Source organism: Laetiporus sulphureus (assembly GCF_001632365.1).
Source record: "Laetiporus sulphureus 93-53 unplaced genomic scaffold LAESUscaffold_17, whole genome shotgun sequence".
Lineage (NCBI taxonomy): Eukaryota > Fungi > Basidiomycota > Agaricomycetes > Polyporales > Laetiporaceae > Laetiporus > Laetiporus sulphureus.
In genome coordinates, this window is record NW_024468526.1 from 395,752 (window position 1) to 420,381 (window position 24,630).

General features: G+C 53.0%; 8 protein-coding genes across 8 annotated transcripts; 4 read left to right on the forward strand and 4 right to left on the reverse strand.

Moving 5' to 3' along the window:
* The first annotated feature begins 160 nt into the window (after positions 1-160).
* LAESUDRAFT_131817 (uncharacterized protein) lies at positions 161-1,957 on the forward strand. The gene is made up of 4 exons (XM_040901286.1): positions 161-320; positions 382-1,162; positions 1,220-1,534; positions 1,597-1,957. The coding sequence occupies exons 1-4, from the start codon at positions 246-248 to the stop codon at positions 1,632-1,634; spliced, it is 1,209 nt and encodes a 402-aa protein (XP_040764816.1). The 5' UTR covers positions 161-245; the 3' UTR covers positions 1,635-1,957.
* A 427-nt stretch (positions 1,958-2,384) lies between these two features.
* LAESUDRAFT_736621 (uncharacterized protein) lies at positions 2,385-3,681 on the reverse strand (the record flags this gene model as incomplete). Its single annotated transcript, XM_040910705.1, has 5 exons — positions 2,385-2,947; positions 3,000-3,109; positions 3,165-3,296; positions 3,350-3,441; positions 3,493-3,681. The coding sequence occupies 5 exons, from the start codon at positions 3,679-3,681 to the stop codon at positions 2,385-2,387; spliced, it is 1,086 nt and encodes a 361-aa protein (XP_040764817.1).
* Positions 3,682-6,503: 2,822 nt separating this feature from the next.
* LAESUDRAFT_652018 (DUF221-domain-containing protein) lies at positions 6,504-9,942 on the forward strand (the record flags this gene model as incomplete). Its single annotated transcript, XM_040904327.1, has 10 exons — positions 6,504-6,727; positions 6,795-7,099; positions 7,149-7,353; positions 7,407-7,811; positions 7,866-8,176; positions 8,237-8,484; positions 8,537-8,664; positions 8,721-8,908; positions 8,965-9,248; positions 9,316-9,942. The coding sequence occupies 10 exons, from the start codon at positions 6,504-6,506 to the stop codon at positions 9,940-9,942; spliced, it is 2,925 nt and encodes a 974-aa protein (XP_040764818.1).
* A 616-nt stretch (positions 9,943-10,558) lies between these two features.
* LAESUDRAFT_725441 (uncharacterized protein) lies at positions 10,559-12,780 on the reverse strand. The gene is made up of 6 exons (XM_040908819.1): positions 12,552-12,780; positions 12,377-12,490; positions 12,173-12,306; positions 12,087-12,119; positions 11,143-12,035; positions 10,559-11,065 (listed from the first exon to the last, which is right to left on the reverse strand). The coding sequence occupies exons 1-6, from the start codon at positions 12,679-12,681 to the stop codon at positions 10,948-10,950; spliced, it is 1,422 nt and encodes a 473-aa protein (XP_040764819.1). The 5' UTR covers positions 12,682-12,780; the 3' UTR covers positions 10,559-10,947.
* A 1,006-nt stretch (positions 12,781-13,786) lies between these two features.
* Positions 13,787-17,103, forward strand: LAESUDRAFT_812414 (uncharacterized protein). The gene is made up of 10 exons (XM_040914404.1): positions 13,787-14,360; positions 14,423-14,764; positions 14,831-14,917; positions 14,968-15,015; positions 15,075-16,132; positions 16,192-16,208; positions 16,258-16,365; positions 16,461-16,468; positions 16,520-16,703; positions 16,767-17,103. The coding sequence occupies exons 1-10, from the start codon at positions 13,886-13,888 to the stop codon at positions 16,924-16,926; spliced, it is 2,487 nt and encodes an 828-aa protein (XP_040764820.1). The 5' UTR covers positions 13,787-13,885; the 3' UTR covers positions 16,927-17,103.
* Positions 17,104-17,573: 470 nt separating this feature from the next.
* Positions 17,574-19,330, forward strand: LAESUDRAFT_132002 (uncharacterized protein). Its single transcript, XM_040901287.1, has 7 exons — positions 17,574-17,648; positions 17,718-18,046; positions 18,101-18,438; positions 18,492-18,574; positions 18,626-18,772; positions 18,843-18,987; positions 19,045-19,330. Exons 2-7 carry the CDS (start codon positions 17,778-17,780, stop codon positions 19,125-19,127), a joined length of 1,065 nt encoding a protein of 354 aa, XP_040764821.1. The 5' UTR covers positions 17,574-17,648; positions 17,718-17,777; the 3' UTR covers positions 19,128-19,330.
* LAESUDRAFT_725444 (glycosyltransferase family 69 protein) lies at positions 19,060-21,394 on the reverse strand. Its single transcript, XM_040908820.1, has 5 exons — positions 21,276-21,394; positions 20,512-21,216; positions 20,004-20,439; positions 19,897-19,950; positions 19,060-19,842 (listed from the first exon to the last, which is right to left on the reverse strand). Exons 2-5 carry the CDS (start codon positions 21,128-21,130, stop codon positions 19,308-19,310), a joined length of 1,644 nt encoding a protein of 547 aa, XP_040764822.1. The 5' UTR covers positions 21,131-21,216; positions 21,276-21,394; the 3' UTR covers positions 19,060-19,307.
* An 832-nt stretch (positions 21,395-22,226) lies between these two features.
* Positions 22,227-23,988, reverse strand: LAESUDRAFT_749701 (uncharacterized protein). The gene is made up of 7 exons (XM_040911573.1): positions 23,896-23,988; positions 23,531-23,830; positions 23,141-23,475; positions 23,005-23,087; positions 22,811-22,948; positions 22,602-22,746; positions 22,227-22,552 (listed from the first exon to the last, which is right to left on the reverse strand). Exons 2-7 carry the CDS (start codon positions 23,761-23,763, stop codon positions 22,464-22,466), a joined length of 1,023 nt encoding a protein of 340 aa, XP_040764823.1. The 5' UTR covers positions 23,764-23,830; positions 23,896-23,988; the 3' UTR covers positions 22,227-22,463.
* Positions 23,989-24,630: the final 642 nt, after the last annotated feature.

The window sequence follows — 24,630 nt, forward strand, 5'->3', positions numbered from 1 at the left end:
TCTCAGGCAGAAGGGCAGTAGTGAACAAGAGGTCTGCCATTATCCTTGCAGCGGCGAGCGTTTCTCTTCAACTTGAATGTGCCAGGAGGGATTTGTGATTAGATTAGATTACAAATGTTCTCGGGTAGACGCGCACTGCGCGGTAACGTGATTGCATCTTCTAATCGCTCCGCGCAAATTCAACATCGGCGTGGACCATTCTCTTTTTCTAACTCTCTCTTCATTACCAACATCAACTGCACGGCATGACTTTGGCTCTCAAGGCAGCCAAGTCATATATTACAACAGTACTTCGCTCGATGTGTTCGCATTCAGATGCGGTTCGTATCTCGGATTACATGCAGCCACCGTGCAGCGTGTCTGACGCGTCGCGCCGCACAGGACCCAACTTCACACCGACGGCCGCGCGAACTGCCCTTGGACGTCTGGAGACACGTCATTGCCGACTACCTGCAGGACGACACCGCCGCCCTGCAGGCGTGCAGCCTGACGTGCCGTGCATGGCTGCCCATCGCGCGCCGCCAGCTATTTCGCACCGTCACGATCAGGCAGCATGCCGGCCGCACCTGCTTGACCGGCCTATTGGACGCGCAGCCACGTCTTGCACGGTACATTAGGGAGCTAAAGTTGAAGTCGGGGCACCACGGGGGTGACTGGCTGGCTGAAGAGTTGGGGGCGCTTTTGCCGAGGCTTCCGGATCTTGTTATGCTCGCGGTGGAGGGTCATCACGAGCTGGGTGCCAGCGCGATCCAGGCTATCAGTTCGCGAGTGGCAGCGCACGGTCTGCGCGGCATCCACCTGTCGCAGCTTCGTATCAGCTGCGACCACCTCGTGCAGCTACTCACATTGTTTCGTGATCTCGCGGCTATCGGGCTGCACCACTTGCACATCACAGCTGAGACGTGCTCGAAGCTGGTACATGACCAAAGAAATATACTGCGGATCCGGGAAGTGGCTATTGAATCGATCGACGATGCTACAGACGGGCTGTGGCTTTGCCGCGCTCCCTTCAGACTGCAATTGCGGGTGTTCAAGTGGGTGGGGCGTCGGTGTCGACGCCATCTGCACATATTAGCCAGCTTGCTTCGCCATGTAGACGCCGCGGCCACGCTGGAGCACCTTGTCGTCGGACTAGAAGATGTGGACCACGAAGCACCGAGCGGTGAGTGTCGTGATGCCTTCCCAGAATGCGTGCCATCTGAACAATTGAACCCTGTAGAGTCGTTCCCGTACCTGCGCATTCACCTCAGATGCCTGCGTACGATCTGGCTGCATATACCGCCGCCTCTCGTACCTTGGGACCGTATATTCCGCCAGAATACCGACCGTGCGAGCGACCTCATTGTCGGCGTGCTCAGTCAGATAGAATCCTGTCACATGGAAAACATCACCATTGGCAGTGTTCTGTATCTTGATCACGATTTTGAGCCGATCAAATGGCGATTCGTCGACCGACAGCTCACCCGCCTTGGCCAAGCGAATCCTGGGCTCATCGTGAGCTTCCTCGTCGAAGTGCACTTTGCGGTGCCAGACAGTGAGTGGAGGAAGAGGATGAGGGATGTGGTGCAGGCTCATTTGCCATGGTCGCGGAGACAGTGGCCGCGGATGAGGCTGTGCTGCTACAACAGTCATGACCAGCGGCTGGACATAATTGACGTAGGGACTGGCGAGCTCACTACCGAACCACTCGAGCAGTGGCGTACTTGGAGATCTGCATTATTCTGGTGAAACTGTCCCGTTGATCCATACATCTGCTATACTCTACATATGAAGGAGGATTACAATGGTCTATAGGAGGTGAGACTTGTGATAGCTGTTCTCAAGCTGCCGAGCATATCGACGGTGCACATCTTGATCAACATACACTAGACAAATCGCACGAATTGAACTCGTCACCGCTGCGACTCACATACGATCCATCCTGGACCGTCGGAAGCTCAGCTGCCGCTAGATGTCTATGACGAGATCCCCAAATACCTCCATGATTTGTCTCCCCTAAGCAGAAGCAGACTACAAAATATCTCCTTCTCTGACAGAAGGAGGTCACGAGATATATAGCCTCCATGATGGCGACTCCTCTACTCTGCACCTGCAGTTTCCCATGTTGCTCCCGGCTCCCAAGCACGAGGTCACGTCGTCTCCAGTCCTTCTGTAGTTTCTTGCAGTATCCCCCCGTATCTGAAATCTACGTGAAGGCATTGATAACCGATGCCTACAGGCTGGCGCCTGGCCCTTTGCGCTGGCTGTCAATGCCATTGGAAGCGCTTCGCCAAATCAGCACAAATCCGTACCATGACATCGCTAAGGCTCACTCGGTTCAATAGAGAAATAAGCAATACATGAGCAACGTCCGATCCCAATGTGGATATACAAGTGGCGGCCTCCTATAGCTCGTCATGCATACCGGAAGGAACATTAGAGGGCATCGCGCTCCTCTCTGCTGTTCTTTCCAACAGATCATCGCTCTCGGCTGACGGCGTCACCTCGACTGGATCTTGCGATGAGGAGGTGATCACTTCTTCGAGAATTGGGTTGAACGTCGCTTGCTCGGTAGGCCCAAGCTCTTCGCTCGCGGTTGTTGTCATCGTAGTAAATTGCGAGAAAGCAGCACTTGAAACAGCGACCGCTGGTGCCGTCGTGAGTGCGCTCGTGATCAAGCTGTTCACGAACCCCTTGCCTTCCTCTGCCCGCAAAAGCCCCTCATCACTGCTCAAGCTCGGGAGAAATCTCGTCCACCAGAATGCAATCCGGATACTGCGGTCGACTATGCGCTGCTTGAGGATGAAAGCCACGACGAGGAGGAAGAAGAACAAGCCGGCGAGGACGAGGAGACGGTCTAACCAGTCTGACTTCTCGAGAGCGGTGATGAGGTGCTTGGAGGTATCCAAGAGGCTGTCGAGGACATCGTGAGTTGAGGATGTAGAGCGTAGAGCGGCAGTAGAGGACTCTGCAAGGTAGCAAGTGTTAGAGGCTGCTCGCTTAGAGTTATGCTTGCCCACCTAGCAGCTGAGACGACAAGACCGACCGCTCCAGCTCTCCCTGCATTAGAGTGATCGTTCGCTGTAGCGCCCCTGTCACATCGTTGTTGGCTTTCATGAGCGCATCCTCCCTACATTCGAGTGTGAACGGGACACGAAGCACGTCCTAGCGCATGATATACTCACGCAACCTTCTCGCTCAAGTTCTGCTTCTCTTTGACTGCAGAGGAGCGCAGAAGCTCTTCTCGGTTGGACAGCTGGTTTGAGTCGATAGCTTTCTTGGATGCAAGCAGTGCGGCGCGCGCATCTTTCTTCAAGCTTTACCACCTCAATACCCATGAGGGGAGACAACAAGAATAGCAGTCCCTCACCTCGTTAAAGCAGCGTGGAACTCGTCAACAATCTGTCGAAGTTCATGCCTGTCTCGTTCCGTCCTCTGATCATCTACTGCGATATCGAGGTTCTACTCAGACTGTCTTGGAAACTGACCACGGGAAAATAAAGCAACACCTGCCTTAATCTGATGTGCAAACGCATCTATGTCCTCACGAAGCTCTGCTGCATAACGCTGTTGTAGTGCAGGCGGGCCCGTGCATGTCCGCAGGCGGTTGATCTGGAAGTCCGAGAGGTCCTTTTGACGTCTCTGCAGTGATTCTACCAGAGACCTTGTCTCTTCGTTGAGCGTGCTCGGTATTGGGGCCATTGGAACAAGTCGCTCGATTGAGAGGCAGGACAATTCAGGGTAGCGGTCTCAGTCAACCTGCAACTGCCTGCGCTTGTCTGCAGACACGCGGGCGTCTCCATATTAATATTGAAATCTCAGATTCGAACGGTCATGTACTGGCCTTTAAAGAACTCAATCCCAACACATTAAAGAAAAAAACAAGCTGGAGAGTGTTTCGGTGAGCAAAGTAGCTATCCAGTTTAATGTAGCGTGCTTTTCTATGCGGAGATGGCCAATGCAATTGAAGTACATAGATTGAAGGAAGACTCGAGCCATCCGACTGAATCCCATTGGATTCTTAGCAACCTCCAGCTCGCCTAGAAGACGTAGGAGCGACTGAACGAAACGCTTTTCAGTCACAGAATCTGCCGCGAACCTGAATCTCGTCGTTCAACGCGGAATGGAAATCCGTCTCGGACCTTCCCGCCCTCGTGGAAGGAAACATTGCTTAGTACGTGTACCCACATACACATGGTCCTCTTGCAATGCTGGGAGCTCATGTATTTCATACCAATTGCAGACAAATGATACCTGAGAGGGCTTGACGAATGCGTCGAAGAATACCGAACGTTGCGAAAGAACCAACATCCAGCAGAACCGTTGCAATTGAGCGCTTCCAAGCACGCATTGATGGCATCCGTATGGCTTCGTTGCGACAAATTAACGTTTCCTCAAGTTTTCTCGCAAGGTCTAATCGCAGCAGCAGACTTGAATCGCGAGGCGCGAGGTAGAACCGTACGTGAACGATCCCAATGAGAGGTATCCGCTTTTCTAGATGACTATATGCGGGGATTTCATGAAATGCAGTTACAGAGGTGCCTTAAGCTAAGTGCAGACTCCCCGTCATGAGCTCTAGGAGGCGCGGGTGAGCTCCATGACGGCGTACCTCGAGCCGGTACAGCGCACCATAATCTATACATGCTCATCGAGACTCCTTGACCTCTGCATAGCATCGTAAGCGTTCAGTCGCCCGGCCCCTGTACTCAGTGATAGATCAGAAATGCGGACTACCGTAGGCTGTTGCAGGCCATAAACGACACTGGACTTCTTGCCAGTTGTTTCATATATCACCTTTGCAGTCTCTGGGGCCTCTTCGATTGTCGGCTTCCAAAGTCTCATCTCTGTCTTATACCTCAAAGCCACCGTTTTTCTCATCTGAAGAGCAAGAGTCCATATATATGTAGAAAGACATCGCGGAAGTTCCTATCAATTGAATAATGACTGCCACGGCCGCTCACAACCAACGGTCCCAAACTATCGTGCCATCGTACTTAAGATTGTTGTTCGCGCACAACTGATTTCGATGAAAGTGAGAGCTCGACGGCGAGCTGTACTCCGTAGGTGATAATCAGTTGCGTGTCAGTTACCGCGACGGATGTGGCATTCAGATGATGTTTCTCAATCAACACTCCGCAGTGGTTGCTGTCATAAGCATACATGAGGAATGTAATGATTTGAGTAGAGGACGTATAGATCTACCGCAACGCCAGCAGCTCATTACACCATAGCCAGCACGCGTAGAATATCGAAAAACGTTCGCCGCCCGACGCTGCTGCCGAAAAAGGCAACCATCTAGCCATATATAGGGAGCTTCGTCAGGGTGCAGCACCGGAAAGCTTCCCTCTGCGGATCAGATCGGCGCGCCTTCGTCGGCGGTGGTATATAAGGGCGCGCGCTGTGTGGTCCACTGAGACCACATCTTTCCCCCACCTTCGTTCCTCATCGTCACGGCACTGCTTTAAGCTGGCACGCTCAGCTCGTGTATGTGCAAAATTCTCACCTTTTTTTTGCTCTCTCTGAACATATCATACTCTTGTCGAACTCGGCTGAAGCAGCGTGCGAGCGATATTTGGCCTCCAACGTGTCGAAAGTCGATTGTTGCTGTTGTGTCAATGTCCTCTGTGGGGCATCACGAACTCTTGGACATCGTCATAGGACGAGATGTTGTCTGTCCCCAAGCAACATAACAAGTCGCAGGTTGTGCGACGTGCGTGATGGGAGAATAAGTATTCCAATTAATACAAACGATCATCTTCCGGTTCAAAACAGTAGGTAAGTCTGCCATCAGCGACCGCCAGCTCTCATTGGTCGATGCAGAAACAGTCGTCCGTTAAAGATGCCGCTGGGCGCATTCTGAGACGGAACATGGAGCCAGATCACGGAGACATCGGAGATTCGACTTGTGCGGGGGCGAAGAATGGACGCCGCTGGCCAACGCTCGCCATCCGCGGCCTTGTTCGCTGAATGCATGGGTGTCCGGCAGAACCACGCTAGCGCTGGCCTATCCTGTTATCGCGCATTGCCATTGCTCCTTCTGAACGCCGTCCAGGCACGCTGTCAAGGTCGCATGCTAGACACGAAACGCTCTGCAGAGGAAATGGGCAGCAATGAGAAAAGTGACATCCTGACTGCTTGCTTGATTAAGGACAGGGGAGAAGAGGAGATCGAGCTGACGTTGAGGGTGAGCGGCGCGTTGCGCAACGGGCGAGCGCCGTTGAGCGCGGGAAAAAGTGATGTCGCGTGACGTCGGTGCCTTGGAGGAGCGGAGTGCCAAAGTCGCAAATAGAAACGGTATTCGCTTCATGCTTAGGGCCCCGCTCGTTTGACCCAAGCTGTGCGATTTCTCCTATATACCCCCTCTCGCATCCGCTCCTTACCCGTTTGCAGTGGAGACGGCCCGTGTGGTGTCAGTTATCCTCTTGGCTGCGAGCCGCAACTATTATACTCACCATCTCATTTCCGGCCAGCCTCTACTTTACGACCTTCCTTCACGACCAGCCACATCGTTCTTCTAGACAAACATGTTCGCAGTCCCAGGCCTCCACTCGGTCGAGCTTGGCGTCAGCGATGTGCTCGTGCGCAGGGACTCTGATATCTCGGAAGCATCGAGCTACTCAACGTCCACCTTTGCGACAGCTCTTGTTTTCAATGCTGCTGTTTTCGGAGGCGAGCTCCTTGCGTTCACCCTACTGTGGCGGTATTTCCCCGCGATATACCATCCGCGGACATACGTTCCCCCTGAAGGGTGAGTGGCGTGGCTGCATACACACCATCTTTCTCTTTCGTCAGCATGCTAAAGGGATTTATTACAGAAAGCGAGCTCCACCCTTCGCACGTAACTTCATTCTCTGGCCATTATCTGTCTTCCGTGCAAACTATGCCGACATCAAAAATGCGAATGGCCTCGACGCATATTTCTTCGTGCGCTACCTGCGCATGATGGCCCGCGTCTTCTTTCCCATCTGGATCATATCTTGGCTTATCCTCCTTCCTGTGTACTCGGTACACACCTCGAATGGTGAAAGTGACAGTCTAACTCAATTCCAGTTCGGCAATGTTGGCACGGGCCAGCAGGCTCGCCTATGGGCGCCGCTCATTCTCACCTGGTTGTTTACGAGTGAGTTTTTGACGTTCTTCTTGATTCGCTGTGTACTGATCGCTGGCAGTTTGGATATGCTGGAACATCCGGCACGAAATGTCACATTTCGTGACGACTCGCCAGCAGTGGTTGATTGATCCTTCCAACTCCTCGACCGCTCAAGCCAATACGATATTGGTGACAGGTGTACCAAAGCGCTACCTGACCGAGTCTGCGCTCAAGAACCTCTTCTCGCATCTTCCGGGTGGCGTCGCAAAGGTGTGGCTCAACCGGTATGTCCTTCTGTATGTTTCGTATGTTGATCGCGGCATTAACGTTGCCGTAGAGACTTGAAGGAAATGCCAGACCTGTACGACCGCCAGGTCTCTGCCTGCCTGAAGCTTGAGTCCGCCGAGACACAGTTACTCAACACTGCGGTGAAGCGCCATAACAAGCGCATTAAGGCCGCTGCCAAAGTGGCAAAGAAGTCCAGGAAGAAAGGTGGCGAGGATGTCGCCGACATTGACGTCTCGAGCGATAACCGCCACCTTACGGATCCGAGCTTCACAGAAACAGATGCAGAGCGCGGAGATGTCTTGCTCGCGGAGAAGCTCGTCCCAAAGAAGAAGAGGCCGACACACCGCCTGCCGCTCATGAGCTTCTTGCCGAGCTTGCCGCTCGTCGGGAAGAAGGTAGATTCAATCGATTGGGCGCGAGAGGAGATCATCGCAACGGCCAAGGCGCTGAAGATGTCACGGAAGGCTCTGGCCAGAGAGATCGCACAGGGACTGGAGGCCGACGCCAGTGGTCGTGGAGCTGCAAACTCAAACGAGCCCGATGACAAGTCCGACGCGCTGAAGCCGGACAAGGACACGGCGCAGACCTACCCGCCTCTCAATTCGGCGTTTGTGCTGTTCAACGAGCAAATCGCAGCGCATTTGGCAGCGCAGAGTCTTACACACCACGCGCCGTATCGTATGGCGGAGAAGCATTTGGGTGTGGTACCGGATGATGTGATTTGGGGCAACTTGAACATGAACCCGTACGAGGCGAAGATCCGTATTGCGATTAGCTGGGCGTTCACGCTCGGGCTCATCATCCTCTGGTCGTTCCCTGGTGCGTGGTCCCAAGGTCTGCTACGCGTGGATTTGGAGATGCTCATGTGAACGTGAACAGTTGCCTTCGTTGGCGCGGTGTCCAATATCCGCTCCCTGTGTGCAACATATAGCTGGCTTGCGTGGTTGTGCAAGTTGCCGGCCGTGGTCATCGGGATCATTTCGGGTGTTCTGTCGCCTGTGCTACTAGCTGTACTCATGATGCTCCTTCCCATCGTGCTCCGCCTCCTTGCAAGATTCCAAGGGATGACGACGCGGTCCGCGGTCGAGTTGAGCCTGATGCACAGATACTTCATGTTCTTGATTATTGTAAGTGCCTGTTTGTGATATGAGGTTGCCGGTCGCTCATCAGCTGGTGTAGCACTCGTTCTTGATTGTGACAGTGAGTTCGGGTATCATCGCTGCGCTGCCCTCGCTGGTGGAAGACACGAGCTCTATTCCATCTATGCTTGCACAGCATCTGCCGCAGGCGTCGACATTCTTCCTTGCGTCAGTGTCCGATCTATTTTGCTCGCTCAAGCTAGTTTGACTTATGTGCTCTTTAGTTACATCATCTTGCAGGGTCTTTCGGGCACAGCCACAGGATTCCTGGCATACGTGTCGCTCGCGATCTACTACGTCAAGCTGTACCTCATGGGTAGCACGCCACGCTCAATCTACCACATTAAGTATCAGCTGCAGTCAACACAATGGGGCTCGACGTTTCCCTCGGTCACGCTCCTCACCTGTATTAGTATGTCGCGTGTCTCTTCTTTGCATGCGCACCGTATATTGACATTTATTTCGTAGCAATTGCATATTCCGTCATTTCGCCTATCATCAATGGCCTTTCGGCAGCGACATTCTTCCTGTTCTACATGCTCTGGAAGTACCGCCTGCTGTGGCAGCTCGGCCAGCCGCGCTCGAGCGAGACGGGAGGGCAGTTCTTCCCCAAGGCGATGCAGCATGTGTTCATCGGCTTGTACGTGGAGCAGGTCTGTTTGGCGGCGCTGTTCTTCCTTGCTCAGGACGAGAGCAAGCACGCTAGTGCGATTCCGGAGGGAGCATTGATGATAGTGCTGATAGTGTTCACGGTGCGTCGATGATTTCGTGTCCGGATATAATGAGAGCATTTCACTAACACGGTCGTTGTGCCTTCAGGCGTTCTTCCACGTGATAATCAACAACTCATACGACCCGCTGATACAGTACCTCCCACTCACGCTCGCAAACCATGATCGCGAGCTCCTGGATGCGAACCGCGTTCAGGCCGAGCGGGAGCTGCGGGATCACGAGTCAGTGTCGAGCGCCGTGGAACCCATTAAGGTGAAGAGGCGACATAGTGAGAACGTGGAGATGCGCGCGCGCACGGGCCCAGAAAGCTGCACTCTCGTCGACAGCAAGGGCAAGGCACGGAACGTCGAGGACGTCGAGCGCGACTACGACGACGATGACGCGAGGCAAAGTGACAAAGACAACGCCCTGGTGCGGAAGAGTATCCTCGGCGTGGATGACGCGAGGCAAAGTGACAAAGACAATGCCGTAGTGCGGAAGAGTATACTCGGTCTGGATGAAGAGGCAGGCCCGAAGGATTTTTACCATCCGGCGAGCGTTGAGCCGCAGCAGACGATATGGATTCCGGTGGATCTGCTGGGCCTCGGCAAGGCGGAGGAGGAAGTGATCCGAGAGCAGGGGATCAAGGTGACGACGAGGGATGCACACATGGACGAGAAGGGCCATGTCAACATCTCTGGCGAACCGCCGGACTACGAGCCGCCTGTTTACTGAAGAGCACGCGAGGTGCTGTAGGAGATGAGGAGGAAACTTGGACCCTCGATGCATGTTCCGTCGGCAGGGCTGTTCATTTCATTTCCGTGGATAGGAGGTCTTTCACTGTATTGCTAGTTCAAATTTGCTCGCATTCGTTTGGAATACCAATACACGATTACGTTCTCTACTGCTTTCATCTACTCTACTTCATGTTGATGATTCATCGCGCTTGCTTTCTTGTCGTCACATAGAATGTTGCCAGCACCGTGTAATACTGAGTCAAATAGTTACGTTGAATACCCATAGCGTTCATAGATACCTGTGGAGGAAGGGCAAAGGCTGATCAATATTAGCATCAAAACATGACGTCAAGCTCCATTGGCGATTCAAAATATTCCCGCTACGATAGTAGTGGGTCTTGTGGATTTGAAGCTCACAAGGCTCTCCGCGAAAATTAGCGATCGGCGGAACACGTCTGCCCTGAAGTGATCATCGCTCCATTGCGCGTCATGTCTCGTGATCTCTTTCCCTGTGCGTCTGTATGACCGTCGCCACAGTGCCTGTCGCATTCTGTGGCACGATGAACATCTTCACAGGATTATGTAGTCGATTTACATACCTCCGTTTCCACATCGTATTCGATCTCCTCTATTACTGAAAAGTGACCGAACTAGCTGCCCATTATGGGAATTGGCGTGCACACAATTCGAATTCTAGGGCGATGACTGACAAACGAAATGATTTGAAAAAAATGACAAGCCTGTTCATGCCACATCTCTCCAAAAGATAAACCACGGTAAGGAAGACCAAATCTTATTACACGACAGGCGGTGTTACTCAATTCCGGTGCTTGAAACGCATGAAGCGCCGATTAGCAAAGTAACCGCGCTCGTCGTAGCGGGCGCTGCCGGCACCGACCCTACCACCTTATTACACATTATCCTGGTACAAGGCAAAGCAGATCAACCATCCCACAAAACATCAGAGCAGATCGACAAGAAATCACAACGGTAAAAGGAATAATCATGTCTTGAAGATTCGGAGTAGCCGCTGCTCCGTGATGATGCGCGTGCGGCAAAGCGGACACTCCCGCGTGCTATTCATGATGAGCTCCGAGCACGGTCGGCAGAGGCAGAGATGTCTGAGGAAATCCATAGCGAACGATCAGTAAGATGAGACGGGGACGATCGTCAACAACGTCTGCAGACGTGCACTCACCCGCAATCAACGATGGCGATGTTAGCGTCTTCATCCTGACAGATCACGCACAGGCCCGTGCGCTCCAGCCGAGAGGCCATGGCCTGCGCGTGCGCAGAGAGGCCGGGCGTGGGCGGAGAGGAGGCAGGAGGCTTGGGAGGCGGCGAAGGTGGCGACATGACTTCGTCCTGTGCTTCATGGTCGGGTTGCCGAGTAACACCTGTCGATGAAGCTGGCGCAGGCTCGGGTCCAACGGAGTCGACCTCCATACGCGTCTCCTCCTCCATCTCCCTGCGCCTCTCCTCCTCCGCCAACCTCTCCACCTCCAAGTCATGCGCATGCCTCTCGCGTTCACGCCGCTCCTCCACGAGCAGCGTGCGCACCTTACTCACGAGCTCTTCCTTCTCGACGACGAGCCGCGCGTTCACGTGGTTCTGGAAGAGGACCGCCTTGAGCGTCGAGATCGAGAGGTGTGCGAGCTCCGCGTCGGGCATCGCCAGTAGCTCGTCGAGCGTGGGCGGCGGAGGCGAGGCACCACGGGGCGTGGATGACACAGAGGAAGCGCGGGTCCGCCCTGTGGCGGGAGCGTTCACATTCGCGGAAGTGGCGCTCGGGCGGGTGGGAGGCGTGCGGGGAGGCGCCGGGCCCGGCCCGGCGCCCTGATACGTTGGCGGCTGTTGATACTGTTGTTGTGGAGGCTGTCGTTGCTGTTGTCGGCGCGGGTCAAGGTCAGGTCGGGGGAAGCTGTTTGGGACGGAGGTCGTGCGCTGGCGGGGTTGGTAGGGCCGCTGCTGGGCCTGTGGCGGGGATCGCGGCGAGGAGCGGTCTGAACCCATCGCGTCCATGGCGCGGGCGAAGATGCCGCGGGGCCGGCGGCTTCGGCGGCTTGGGACGGAATGCTTGCGATAGAAGGTCTGCGAGAGGATTTGCATGGAGTTGGTCATGATATCGGGATGTCAACTTACTTCATTCTCTCTGAATAGACAACCGGTTGGCGACTGTGAACTTGCTCGACTTGTTATAGAAGATAAGGAAGGGCGGCGGGACGTACCCTCGCTGCAATGATGGCATCGATCAGATCATCCTTCTCGAGAACCCCATTGACCTTGATGTTGTAGTCGCCGGCGTATTTCTTCAGCTTTGGCAGTGGGAGCTTTCGCAAATAGCTCTTCCCACCTGCAGTGACTGCCCGCTGCCTGATTCAGTATCTGACCTGTGCCAGCGGGGAGAGTGAGACTGAACGCGAGGGACGTACTCGTCAGGTTGTCAATGCAGAACCCGCACACGGAGGCGACGTCGAAACCTGGCTCGCTGCTCCTGCGAGGCATCAGCGCCTGGAAGTCCGTGCATGAATGGCAGTACAGGTATCCTAAGGGGCAGAGTTCAGTTCCGCCCGGTACGATGCGCAACAAGAGCTGCCAAAGACGAACCACAGTGGTTGCACTTGCGCGAGCGCGTGAAGACGACGTTGAATTCTTTGTCGCATTTGCGGCACGACTGCTCGCTCCCACTATATTCGGGCGGCGGTCCACTGAGGAGGGGCAGACCTCCAGTCGACATGGGGTCTGGAGGTAGTAGGTGATTCGCAGCAAAGTGTGGAATTGGGTAAGGCGATGCTCAGCGCCGAGGTGTTATTTAATTAGAAGTCGCTGTTCGGCGCCGTAGCAAGTTATAGTCAGCAGGGGATAGCGCCTTCGAGTATCTTCCACTGGGCGGCCACGTGCGCCGTGCGCGAGGCGACGCGCCCATGTGACCTGGCATCCTGAGCCGCCTCCCTACGCCCCGCGACGTCTTTGCGTATGGCGGTGCTCAACGAGCCAGAATATTATGATACTTTCAACAGCTGGTGAGGCTCTGGCTGTACCACTCCGCCTTAACCTCATTTTTTTCAGAGGTTGAATAATCAAAGGCACAGCGAGATGTTGCTTCATGATCCTTTACTGAAGTTGATCAGTGGTAGATATCTAGAGACTCGACTCCCTGGTTCGGGCTTATTGAACCCTGAGCATCGTTTTCTGACTCTCCCTGAGTCATTGACTAAAGATGAAACAGATCTACTGGATAGACAAAGTGAAAGACTTGATCCGCGGCTGCCGCTCCCGGAGCAGCACTCTAGCATACATATATTCGCATCAATATCCGTGGAAATCACAATGTCGGATTTATAGGCATCTCTCTTACGGTTCAAGTTACACAGAGTTCTGCCAAACTACGATATGACATGCAGCAGGGTCCGATATCTACAGAAGAAAAGAAATAGTCGACATCTAGCATAGTCCGCGCATGTAGCCACTGTAACAACACTCCTAGACAGGCCCGGGGACGAGCCGTTGAATGCGCGGAGAAAAAGTGCTCATGTATAAAGAACGGGACCATCATTTGTAGTGTTCGACGTGAAAGCATGATGGGAGAGTGCTCCGCTTGAGATTGCATAATGAATGAACATTACAAGAAAACATCAGACCAAAAGATGTACATGCATTCCCGTATAATTGATGGCAGACTATCCGAAATGTTTCTTTGATTTTCTTGTGGGAATGTAGGCTGGCCTGAAGGGGCCGCCACGCTCACGCCTAAAAAGGCAGTAATCCTCCGCTTCTTGTGCGCCAGCACGTGACCGCGCCCAACTTCGCGTGCCCAGTTCAGTGGCGGAGCCGGTTGCGTTCGACTTTTTCCTGCTTCTGCTTTCGTTCCCGCCTGCTCCGTAGTAGAGCATCTTCGTGTGGACAGAGACCTATAAGAAAGAGAAAGAAGTGGCTGGAGAATGCAGCCCTCCTCATCTCGAGGACCAAATGGCCCCCAACCCACTTCCCACGTTATACAACACGGTCGCTACGAACACATCGGCGTGCCGTTTCCACTTCCGATAGCAAATGTAGATGTGCAGCTTCCTCTACAGACCCAGAACTTACTGCAGACACTCGCACATGCGCTCACGAGTTTTCAAGATCGAACGACGGACAGGCTGGAGAAGCTCGAGATGAACCTGAACGGAATGGTAGTCGCCATCAACGAAAACTCACGCAAGGACACGATCAATCTCGCAGAGTATATGGAGCGCTCTCATAAGATTCAAATGAATGCGACACAGCGTCTGCTTGATCGACTTGAGGCCGTTGAGGGCACTCTTGGCAATGATCCATCTCTCCACGGGGATGAGACTTTGACTAGCCGAATGCAACGCATAGATTGCGTTGTGCATGAACTTTTGGAAGGGATCAGTGACCCAGATGCCACTCGTGAGCGATTCGCGCATTGATACTGCTGCACGGCGCTGAACCGCATTTCCTCACGCATCCAGGTAGAGTGACGCCGATGCACGACGCGGCAGTCAATACCAGTCCATCGCTCCTTGCAAAGAACTTGGTCGATATCGGTGTCGATCCAATCAAGCTCGATCATAGGCTGATCGACGCTGGAGTTGATGCCCCGATTCTTACAACTGTGGATGTTGACATTGATGCTACCGCACTTATCGCCCCTACCGACGCGACGATGGGTCCAGAAAGCGGACGTTCAAACGTTCAAATACGCACATTCGCCGATGCTGCAATATTTGCGTGCATTCCGGTAGACGAAGATAACGAGAGCGAGAGTGGAGATGGTGATTCGCCTCCGGCTCCTCCGAGTCTCTCGTCGTTCGGTGAGCACAGACTGTGAATCATTTGATCATACTAGTTACACGCACTTCGCTCGAAACACTACATAGGCGTGCCAATGCATACTCGCTTCCCGACGTCTCCGTACAAGTCCGATCCCTTAACACCAGCGCAATGGTCGCCGAAGGATGCCAGTTGTAAGCCATCGCCTAATGCCTCTGTCGCATGCTCATTTTTTCTGATGCAGTCTCGAGCTCATCTGAGGGCCTCTCTGGGTCACAAACTTCATCCAGAGGTCAGTCCACTCCTAGCTAAATGATGCTCACGCAGCATCTTACCAGCCTCATCTTACAGAGCTGTCTTATGTGGACAACTATCTTGCTCGTGCGAGCAGTGGTACTACATCGGCATCGGAAACCCCTCAAAGAGCTGTCGTCGTTGCTCAAGAAGAAGTACACGATGGGTTCGCAGCTGCAGATGAGAACGTGAACATGACAGTCACCGAATTAGCGGCGGTGGTCCCCCCCGATCCCGGGACCCCCATCGAGACTGGTCCATTCACGAATGCCTGCCGTCCGCCCAGCATACCCCCGTCTGCGCAGAATCCACTCCCTAGCTTCGAACCGCTCTCTAGATCCACGACCCCGGGCGCACAGACAGTCTCCTCCCCGACCGTGGTGGACATGTCACCTACACCGCGCAGCCCATCGCCCAAGAGCATTGCGTCGCCCGTCTTCAACGCCTCGTCCAGCCCCGTGCCGCTGGCCCTCCCGCGGAAACGCCCGGCACCTGATCGTGCTCTTTCCACGTCTCCCAATGCGCGCCCGCTGCCACCACCAATATTTATTGGGACGAGTGCATTGCAGACGCAGACGCAGAGGTCGTGGCGGCCGGTGTCGTTCTCGGAGTCGTTGTCGAGCCTGTCCTCTCTCACTGAATCCTCCCGTGCACCATCGCCGCCCCCTCTTCCTCCGCCCCCTTTGCCGCGTCGCACCCACGCTGCACTCGCATCGTCGACGCCGCAGGCAGTTAAGCTCACGTTGAAAATCAAGCCCTCGCGGAGCCGCAACTCCTCGCCAGAGGTGCAAATCATCGAGAAGCCGGCGAGAATTGAGAGCACGAGCAGGCGCAAGGATAAAGGAAAGAGAAAGGCCCGGACAAATGTGGGTAATGGTGAAGAGAAACATGACCTCGGCAGGCCGCAGAAGAAGCGCAAGACGGACGGTGCGGGAGCGGCAGCAAAGTCCAAGCGGGGGCCGGGTCGGCCCCGTAAGATAAAGAGCGAGGCTATAATGCACAGTAAGGCTGCGCTTGTTGCTGAGAGTTCGAGTGCAGCCGCGTGGAGAGATGCTGACGGTGAGAAGTGTGGCTGGCCGGAGAAGATTGAAGACGATATCGCTTATCAACGACAAGTACGTCACTCTGAGCATTTTATTTTCCGAGATGTTCGCTGATCTCGCTCCTGAGTTAGTTCGTGCAATGTGATAAGTGAGTGGTTCTCATGTTGAAATCAGTGTTAGAGCTAATAACCGCGTAGTTGTGATGCGTGGTACCACTTCGGTTGTGTCGCTATGCGTGCCGACGACCCTCGTCTTGCGGCTGAGGATGATGGGGAGTTCTTCTGCCCGCCCTGTGAGCTGTTCCCGTATGTTTGCATCCTGATCTTCTATGCTGTACTTTGCTCATGGGCATTCTATACTCCGCGTTTCAATACCCTCGGCTGTGCAATCCTCACCATAGGGAGCAACGTGAGTGTAACCTTCTCCTCATAGCGGCATATTTGCTTATATGTCGTGCAGGCAATCGGCGCTATGTGAACGCAGTTGAAGATGCCTCGTGCCGTCGTCCGGACTGCAACCACCCCGGAGACCCATCGGAAAACAAAGAGTACTTTATCGAGCGCATCATCGGCCGCCGCCCTGAGATCGGCGACAATTCGAGAACAGGTCATCCTCGCTACCTGTGGCTGGTCAAATGGGATGGGTATGTTGCACGGCGTTTCTCTTGCGCTTTTGTATGTTCTGATGACGGGATGATGGGCTGCAGGTGGCCGGTACAAGATGCCTCATGGGCGCATCCTGTGCATTTGGGTGATTGCACGCATTATATTGAAGGTTTCGAGACGGCTGCGGGGGTGGAGGGACATGATCTGAGTGATCCTTGGAAGAAAGTTGTCCTAAACGAGGCTGCTGCTGTGAACTGGTAGGTTTATGCTTGCTGAATTTATAGTTCTGTTCTGTCTTCAAATGCCGCTACGCTGTACGCTGTCGCAATTGTTTCTTGATTCAAAAAACTGCCCTGCGCGCGACATATGTCCTATGTAGAACACGTGTTCGTTAGAATGTCTTATGGAGCATCCTCAATCCAGTCTCATACCAGCATTGCTGCTTGTCTTCCTCTTGTGTTGAATGCACATGGAAAGCTCAATGCCAAGCTATGAGCACATGATGGATGGAATTGAAAATACAAGGGCTATCCGGGCATTAGCAGTGCTTCAAGCAGCAAGTAGCATGCACGTTGCGAACGGACTGCTGGCACGCAGTGCATAGAACATTGTCAGGAGAGTATCAAACAAAGTACACAGACCAGAGAGACTTGGATTAGCATGCAGCTGATCAGCCGCCCTTCACGACCTCAAAACTCTCATAAAGAAAAATGTTACATATCAAGGACGATGTTGATGGGCCTGCCATTGGAGTACTACGTTGCACACATAGTGACTCGAGGCCCAGACAAAAATATATGGAGCCCGGACGGAAGGTCAACAGTGGCGTGGGAATGCACCATTACAGCCCGTTTCAGGTATGCACTGTGTTTGAATGGTGATAAGAATCTCACTACTTGCTCATCTTTCGTCAAACAGGACAGCATCCCCGATTCCGATTTCGAACGCCTTTGTACCTTCCGTTTGACATCTTACGCGGCGTTGTGAGCATCAGACTACAGGCCCAATGGTTTGATGGTTTGCTCACCTTAGACTCATGCTCCGAAAGTCAGGGCGAGATTCAGGCCTCACGCAAGCCTTCTATCAGCCTTCAAGTACAAAGTACTAGCTAAATGCGACACAGCATGCTCGTCGCGTGCTACAGCGCACTGAGACGTCCCTTGTACTTCCCCCCGGAGATACTCCACGCTATACTAGCAGATGTCGTGGCCCAGTTTCTGCAGGATCTCTTCTTCTCCAGCTTCATCGACTGGAATGCCTGTCAAAAATGTCTCGCGTCAAGCACAATTCCTGCGTTGCTTCAAGTCTGCCATCAATATAGAGAGGTCATGTTTACTGTACTACATGACGTCTTTGCGATCAAGCGGGGTGCGGACGGCTGGTAAGTTGCTTGCTTTTGCAGATGGCGTGAGCGACCAACATCTGCGCTACTTAGTCTTCCTATGGATGCATGGAGGGAGACGGAACATGTGATGAGAGCCCTCTCTCTGTCGCGATGTGGCACCGCTGCCCAATACGATGAGCACGTCGCCATGGCTCAGAGATGTTCATCTAAGCTACTTCAGGCTTACCTTGAAGTGGGGACCATGGAGGGAAGAAGTCGTGCTTTGGCCCGAAGTCACGTCGCGAGTGTCGCACCTCTCAATCAGTTAGGGATCAATCTTGAACATGCTGCCAGTCGATTTCCTTCACTTCTCGCCGATATCAAGCACGAGACGTTTTGCATGTCCTTCTCTCCATTCCTAAGGACCGCTGTCACGAAGAGCATGACTCGTGAGCTTGGCACCTTGTCCGTTTGGTTTCATGGCTAGTTGATCGCGCAACAGTATATTGCCTTACCATCTCTAGATTTGATATAATCGATCGACTGCAATATCTGGAGCGACTTGGAGAGCGGATCGATAATGATGTACGTTGCACAATCTCACTTCAAGCTAGTCTTTCATCATACCTGTCACAGATACTCCAGGGTGCTGCTGAGCATATTGAAAGCAGCTTGAGGATATGGTCGTATCGGGTTCCATCTTATCGCTACCCGGGGCATACTATCACAATCCTGGATACAGTCTACGATTTAAATCCTAGAGAAGAGGATGTCAAGATCGCCGTAGGCTGTTCAAGTTTTGTCCCAATTTTGATCGTGGCATATTGACTACTTGATGGGGCATCACTGGCAGTGCTTGAGAACGATTCCGTCTCTATGGAGTCTACTCGATAACCAGCGACTTTCCGTGGAACGTATCTATCTGGACATTGCTCAAGAGCTGTTGAAAAAATTGCGCCTCATGGTGCTCTCGGAGTGTGCTCCTCTGACTTGTCCGGGTATGGTGTGCATTCATTCTGTAAAAGTTCGAGCTGACATTCAAGTGCTGGCACCAGCGCTCAGGAGAAGTCGTTCACAACCAGCTCTCGGCAAGCAATCGAAGGCAAAAAGACCGCGGGATCAAAGTGCACTTCTCTGAATGAGCGCATATCGCGAGCACATGTCTGGTTTGCGTGTAATACACGGTTGTCACCTATATGCTGAGGAAATGTATCCGACCATTGTTCTACGATTGACGAGATTGCTCAGAATATCAGATCACGTGAAGGTACTTGCAGAGTACGTGCGAAGTCAGAAAAATAAATAGCACAAGTCCAAATTACCACCATGGATGACAATCGCCCCCGTTCCAAACCCAGACGCTAGCCTCGTCACCCACAATCATCTTTTTTCGCTCCATCCGCCAGCCATCGTACACTTCCCTCACCCACCATCGCACCAGCCGGTGGCTCAGCACCCACTTGTACCACACGTAGAACTTCCACTGATAGCTCGTCACGACCCGCGGGTTGACGTAGATCCGGTCGAGCCCGAACAGCCTGCGCATGTCGTACGGGAGCAGGAACGACTCGCTCGAGAAGCACTCGCCCGCGCCGCGATCGGCTGACCGGAAGCGCAGCGGCGGGGTCAGCGCGGGCGATGGGCCACGCAGGTCCGGATTGCGCGCCGCAGGATGGGTGCGAGGCAGCGGCGATGACAGTGCAAGCGGGGAGAGCGTCCGGTTGGGACGCAGTGCGATGGGCAGGAGTGGCTCGGCGTTGAAGACGACGATGCCGTTCCAGCACGTGAACGCGGGCACGGGCAGATCCTCGCGCATCTGCTGGATCGACGGTGCATCGATGAAGTATGGCCAACTGCACGCGACGCGGGGTGAGCTCCTCTCGCGGACACAGTAGACAGATACGTACATTGTGCTCGTCAAATGTCCCAGTCGATCTCGCAGAACCCAAGCATCATATGCCCTGCAAGCGATAAAGTCAGCTGCAGTCAGGCAGGGGAAAACCCTGCCACGCACCCAAAATGATTAAAGTCCATCCCGCACACCATGTCGTACGTGCCGTTCCGCGTCTCGAGCAACTCGATGACGCTCTCCGGCTCGACGTACACGTCGTTTGAGAACAGCACGCGGTCGTATCCTCCGTCCTCCACAAGCGGCTCCATGGCGCGGTTGCGCACAGCCGCGAGGAAGTTGATCCGGTTGTTGAACGACATGTCGTCCGGCTTCTCGACCGCATCATCGTGCACGAGGATGCGCTGAGCGACACCACGCTCAGCGAGCGTCGCCGCGAAGCCACGCAGCAGCTCTGGCGTCTTGTCGTGTGAGTTTGACTCGACGATCGACACGAAGACGTTCTGTGTGCCCAGGTAGGTGATCACGGACAACATTGTCTGCATCCAATACGGAAGCACCTGTTCATTGTCGTAGAAAGCAGCGGCAATAAATATTTTCTCTGCGTGGTGCGACATATGGTGAGTAGGATCGACGTGAACGTGTGAAAGAGAATATAAAGATGGACACTTACCGCCTTTCGCGTACCCTGCAGGGTTGCGTTGTGGATCCGCTAGGGCGCGCCGCAGTTCTGGACGGAATCGGATGTCGTTTGGATGCTCGTAATGCAGCGCCTCCCATGAACCAACGAGGACAATGGATGCGTATAGAACCGCCTGCGTCCACCAGAAGACTGTGCGGAGGCTCGGCATGCGCGTCTCTCTCCACTCGCTGTTCGGAGACACCGCGGAAGCCGACCGACGACGCTCGTCATCGTGGTCCGTCTCGGGAAGCAGCATGTACTCATCCTCATCCTGCGACCGTCTTGGGCTCCCATTCTGTGGCCTGGCATGTCCACGCCTATACTTCTGCCCTCGTCGCCATCTATCGTAACCCAGTATTATCCCTTCCCGCCCGAGGAGCCAGAGAAGCCAGATGGCGGTATTGATGGATGCGACGACGAGACAGATGACCCAGGTGGACCACGAGTCTGGCCAGGCAGGCTTCCAGATACCATTGCAATCGTATACGGCGCACCAAGTGTGGGACGCGATTCGGAATAGGACGAAGAAAGAGAGAATCGGAAGGAGAAACGGCAGGCGGAGCACGGCGAGAAGTAGACGCAAGACAAGAGAGGCTCCAGGAATGACCATACTGCCAATTGATCTTCCAAATGCCTGAGCTCGCGACATGAAGGGATGCAGACGGACGTAGCTACGAAGAGGGTTAATTAACTGCGCTGGCATGCCAGTCACCATCAGACAGCGCTCGGACGAACAGATGAAAATATGGCGGTACCTGACCGACAAGGGCGCGCCCGTCATCACACCATGGCTTTAGGGCAGAGTTGGAGGTTCAGGTCATGTACGCTGCGAGCAGGAGTGGCAAAGCTGCGTTACGGCGGACATAGTCTAAGCGCCTCCCCTAAGTTGCGGGACAGAGAGCGTGCATATAATTCCTTTCCACGTTCACATCGGAGACGCAATGCAGTTTTCACTGTATAATATGCATCGCAAATGTCGATTGGTCTTTGTGAAATATATTTGCCACCATCGCAATCAATTGCGTACCCGAAATCTGATACATGGAATGTGGCTCTGCTACAGATGTGTGCCTATAGACTTGATTATATCTTTAATCTGAGATGCAAGAGGCTGATACGTCTCCAGGTCTGCCGTACTACCATACTACATGAGTCATTTCTGTCACCATCACTCATGCATCATGCACCATGATCAATTCAAAGTGTTGGATTCTGCACCCAGTGGTGAGTTGCCGCATCGTTGCTACTTCGTCAAGCTCCCTTTGAAAAATGGGACTATACTCGGCAGCCACATTGAGCTATCCACGGGCAATCGAAAAGAAGAGGAAGACAAGCAACAATGCTAGTGTGAATCGTTGACGCTCCATAAGACATTCCAATGAACAAAATGTTCTGCATAGGATATATATCGCGCGCAGGACACTTTTTTTTTGAATCAAGAAACAGTTGCGACAACGTACAGCATAGCAATATTTGAAGACGTACCAGAACCGTAAAATTAAAACCTACCAGTTCACAACAGCAGCCTCGTTGAGAACACCTTCTCCCAAGGATGATCGATGATCGCTCAGAGCATGTCCCTCCATCCCCCAGCCGTCTCGAAGCCTTCAATATAACGCGTGCAATCACCCAAATGCACAGGATGCGCCCATGAGGCATCTTGCACCGGCCACCTGCAGTCGAAGTGTACGATGGCTGGCGGATGGAGCGAAAAAAAGATGATTGTGGGTGACGAGGCTAGTGTCTGGGTTTGGGACGGGGGAGATTGTCATCCGCGGTGGTAATATGGACTTGTGCTATTTCTTTTGGTCCTGACTCTGTACGTTGTCTGCAATATTTTAATATTACATGATCTCCTGAGCAAGCTCCTCCACCTTAGAACAATGGTGGTCACAACCATGTATCACATGCGAGCCAGGCACGCGCTCGAGATATGCGCTCATTCAGAGGAGTACGCTTTGATCCCGCGGCCTTTTTGTCTGCAAACTCTTGGAGAGATCTGGTTGCGAGCAGATTCTCCTTAGCGTTGGTGCTGGAATTTGACTGTCAGATTGAACGTTTCAGGTGAATGCACAGCATACCCGAACAAGTCAGAGGAGCACACTCCGAGAGCACCATCAGGCGCAATCTTTTCAACAGCTCGTTGGCAGCGTCCAAATGACTACGTTCAACGGAAAGTCGCTGGTTATCGAGTAGACTCCATAGCGCCGGAATCGTTCTCAAGCACTGATGGCCCATCAAGTAGTCAGTACGTTACGATCAGAATTGGTACAAAACTTGAACAGCTTACGGCGATCCTGATATCTTTTTCTCTAGTATTCAAATCGGGGACTGCATCCAGGATTGTGAGGTTATGCCCCAGGTGTGGAGCCCGATACAGAAATGGCTCCAAGCCGCTTGCAATGGCCCCAGTAGCATCCTGGAGTATCTAGGACAGATATGATGGAAAGTCAACGTGACGTAAAGCCGCATCGTAGAACATACATCATTGTTGATCTGCTCGCCAAGCCGCTCCAGCTTTTGCAGCTGATTGATTATAGTGAATCTAGAGAAGGTAAGATAAAGCACTGCTTGCGCGATTATAGGCCATATAAACAATATAACAAGTTAATAAGCTCACGAATTATGCTTCTCGTAGTTGCAGTCATCAGAAATGGAGCGGCGGACATGCAGAATGCGTCGTGCTTGATATTGAGGAATGAAGCCATATATACGGCAACATGTTCAAGAATGTTCGCCGCCTGTATGATAGGCGCGAAACTCGTGACGTGACTTCTGGCCACGGCTCGGACCCTACCCTCCATGGTTCCCACTTCTAAATATGCTTGCAGTAATTTAGATGAGCACCTCTGAGCCGTGGCGACGTGCTCATCGTATTGGGCTGAGGTGCCGCACCGCGATAGCGACAGAGCTCTCATCACGTACTCTGTCTCTCTCCATGCATCCATAGGAAGACTAAGTGGTACAGATGTTGATCACTTACGCCATCTGCAATAAGCGAGCAACATACCAGCCGTTCAATTCCCGCTTGATCGCAAGGGCATCGTGTAAAACAGTAAACGTGACCTCTCTATATTGATGACCAACTTGTAGCAACGCAGGAATTGGATTGGACGCGAGACATTTTTGACCAGAATCCCAGTCGATGAAGCTGAAGGAGAAGAGATCCTGCAGGAACTGGGCCACAACATCTGCCAGTATGGCATGAAGAATTTCCGGTGGGAAGTGCAGAGGACGGTTCATGCTGTGTCGTGTCCAGATAGATACTTGATAGCTGGCTCAGGCTAGGTGGCTTGCGTGGTGCCAGTGACTTTCGCAGCATGAGTCTAAGGTGAGCAAACCATCAAAGCATTGGGCCTGTAGTCTGATGCTTACAACGCCGTGTGAGATGTCAAATTGAATGGTGGAAAAGTGCTCGAAATCGTGATCGCGGATGCTGTCCTCCTTGACAAAGGATGGGCAAGTAGCTATGGCGAGATACTGCGAGACGATCTAAATACAGTGCATACCTGAAATGGGCTATAATGGATGCGTTCCCACGCCACTGTTCACCTCTGCGACTCTCAATTTCATAAGTTTCTCAAAACAACGCGCAATAGGTCGTGGAGGGCGGCCGAGCCTCATGGCTGATCTGCTGCATGATGTTCATTCGAGTTTCTCTGATCTGTGTAATTTCTACTCCCCCTGATGATCCATAGACTCTATGTACCGAGTGTGAGAAGTTCTTATATATGCAATCTGCCTACTATTTGCTGCTAGAAGCACTGATAATGCCTGGAAACTGTCTCACCGCCATAATTTAGGCTGACAGGAATCTTCAAGTCCGTTTCCTGTTATGCGACTTGCATGTTCCGCTCTGGTGTCGTTGTCAAGTTCGAAATTTACACATGCACTGAAATATTGACCGGCGACGGTCCTGCTAACGTAAAGTTGACCTCATGCTCTCTGCACCTGCCGAATGTCCAGTCGTCCACTCCACGCGACTTCTCGCTTTATGCTTCCTGCCGTTAACGAGCGTTTTATCCATGGAGCTTTCAAAACGTGTTTGGTAGGTTATTGTTGATAATGCGTGGATGTTCGGAGTTCAAACGTACGTCAATTAAGATTGAA

What these genes read in the sequence shown, in the direction of transcription:
- LAESUDRAFT_131817 (XM_040901286.1), top strand. Translation starts at nt 246, where the DNA reads ATGACTTTGGCTCTCAAGGCAGCCAAGTCATATATTACAACAGTACTT. An exon ending in GGACCACGAAGCACCGAGCG is followed by an intron (nt 1,163 to 1,219) that starts GTGAGTGTCGTG and finishes TGAACCCTGTAG; the next exon opens with AGTCGTTCCCGTACCTGCGC. An exon ending in GCACTTTGCGGTGCCAGACA is followed by an intron (nt 1,535 to 1,596) that starts GTGAGTGGAGGA and finishes TCGCGGAGACAG; the next exon opens with TGGCCGCGGATGAGGCTGTG.
- LAESUDRAFT_725441 (XM_040908819.1), bottom strand. Translation starts at nt 12,681, where the DNA reads ATGTCGACTGGAGGTCTGCCCCTCCTCAGTGGACCGCCGCCCGAATAT. An exon ending in ATGCCATCATTGCAGCGAGG is followed by an intron (nt 12,120 to 12,172) that starts GTACGTCCCGCC and finishes GCAAGTTCACAG; the next exon opens with TCGCCAACCGGTTGTCTATT. An exon ending in GTCTATTCAGAGAGAATGAA is followed by an intron (nt 12,036 to 12,086) that starts GTAAGTTGACAT and finishes ATCCTCTCGCAG; the next exon opens with ACCTTCTATCGCAAGCATTC.
- LAESUDRAFT_812414 (XM_040914404.1), top strand. Translation starts at nt 13,886, where the DNA reads ATGCAGCCCTCCTCATCTCGAGGACCAAATGGCCCCCAACCCACTTCC. An exon ending in TCCGAGTCTCTCGTCGTTCG is followed by an intron (nt 14,765 to 14,830) that starts GTGAGCACAGAC and finishes AACACTACATAG; the next exon opens with GCGTGCCAATGCATACTCGC. An exon ending in GTCGCCGAAGGATGCCAGTT is followed by an intron (nt 14,918 to 14,967) that starts GTAAGCCATCGC and finishes TTTCTGATGCAG; the next exon opens with TCTCGAGCTCATCTGAGGGC.
- LAESUDRAFT_132002 (XM_040901287.1), top strand. Translation starts at nt 17,778, where the DNA reads ATGCGACACAGCATGCTCGTCGCGTGCTACAGCGCACTGAGACGTCCC. An exon ending in AAGCGGGGTGCGGACGGCTG is followed by an intron (nt 18,047 to 18,100) that starts GTAAGTTGCTTG and finishes TGCGCTACTTAG; the next exon opens with TCTTCCTATGGATGCATGGA. An exon ending in TGTCACGAAGAGCATGACTC is followed by an intron (nt 18,439 to 18,491) that starts GTGAGCTTGGCA and finishes ATCGCGCAACAG; the next exon opens with TATATTGCCTTACCATCTCT.
- LAESUDRAFT_725444 (XM_040908820.1), bottom strand. Translation starts at nt 21,130, where the DNA reads ATGGTCATTCCTGGAGCCTCTCTTGTCTTGCGTCTACTTCTCGCCGTG. An exon ending in TGCAGGGTACGCGAAAGGCG is followed by an intron (nt 20,440 to 20,511) that starts GTAAGTGTCCAT and finishes CGCACCACGCAG; the next exon opens with AGAAAATATTTATTGCCGCT. An exon ending in GGACATTTGACGAGCACAAT is followed by an intron (nt 19,843 to 19,896) that starts GTACGTATCTGT and finishes CGTCGCGTGCAG; the next exon opens with TTGGCCATACTTCATCGATG.
- LAESUDRAFT_749701 (XM_040911573.1), bottom strand. Translation starts at nt 23,763, where the DNA reads ATGAACCGTCCTCTGCACTTCCCACCGGAAATTCTTCATGCCATACTG. An exon ending in GCGAGCAGATCAACAATGAT is followed by an intron (nt 22,949 to 23,004) that starts GTATGTTCTACG and finishes TATCTGTCCTAG; the next exon opens with ATACTCCAGGATGCTACTGG. An exon ending in AAAAAGATATCAGGATCGCC is followed by an intron (nt 22,747 to 22,810) that starts GTAAGCTGTTCA and finishes ATGGGCCATCAG; the next exon opens with TGCTTGAGAACGATTCCGGC.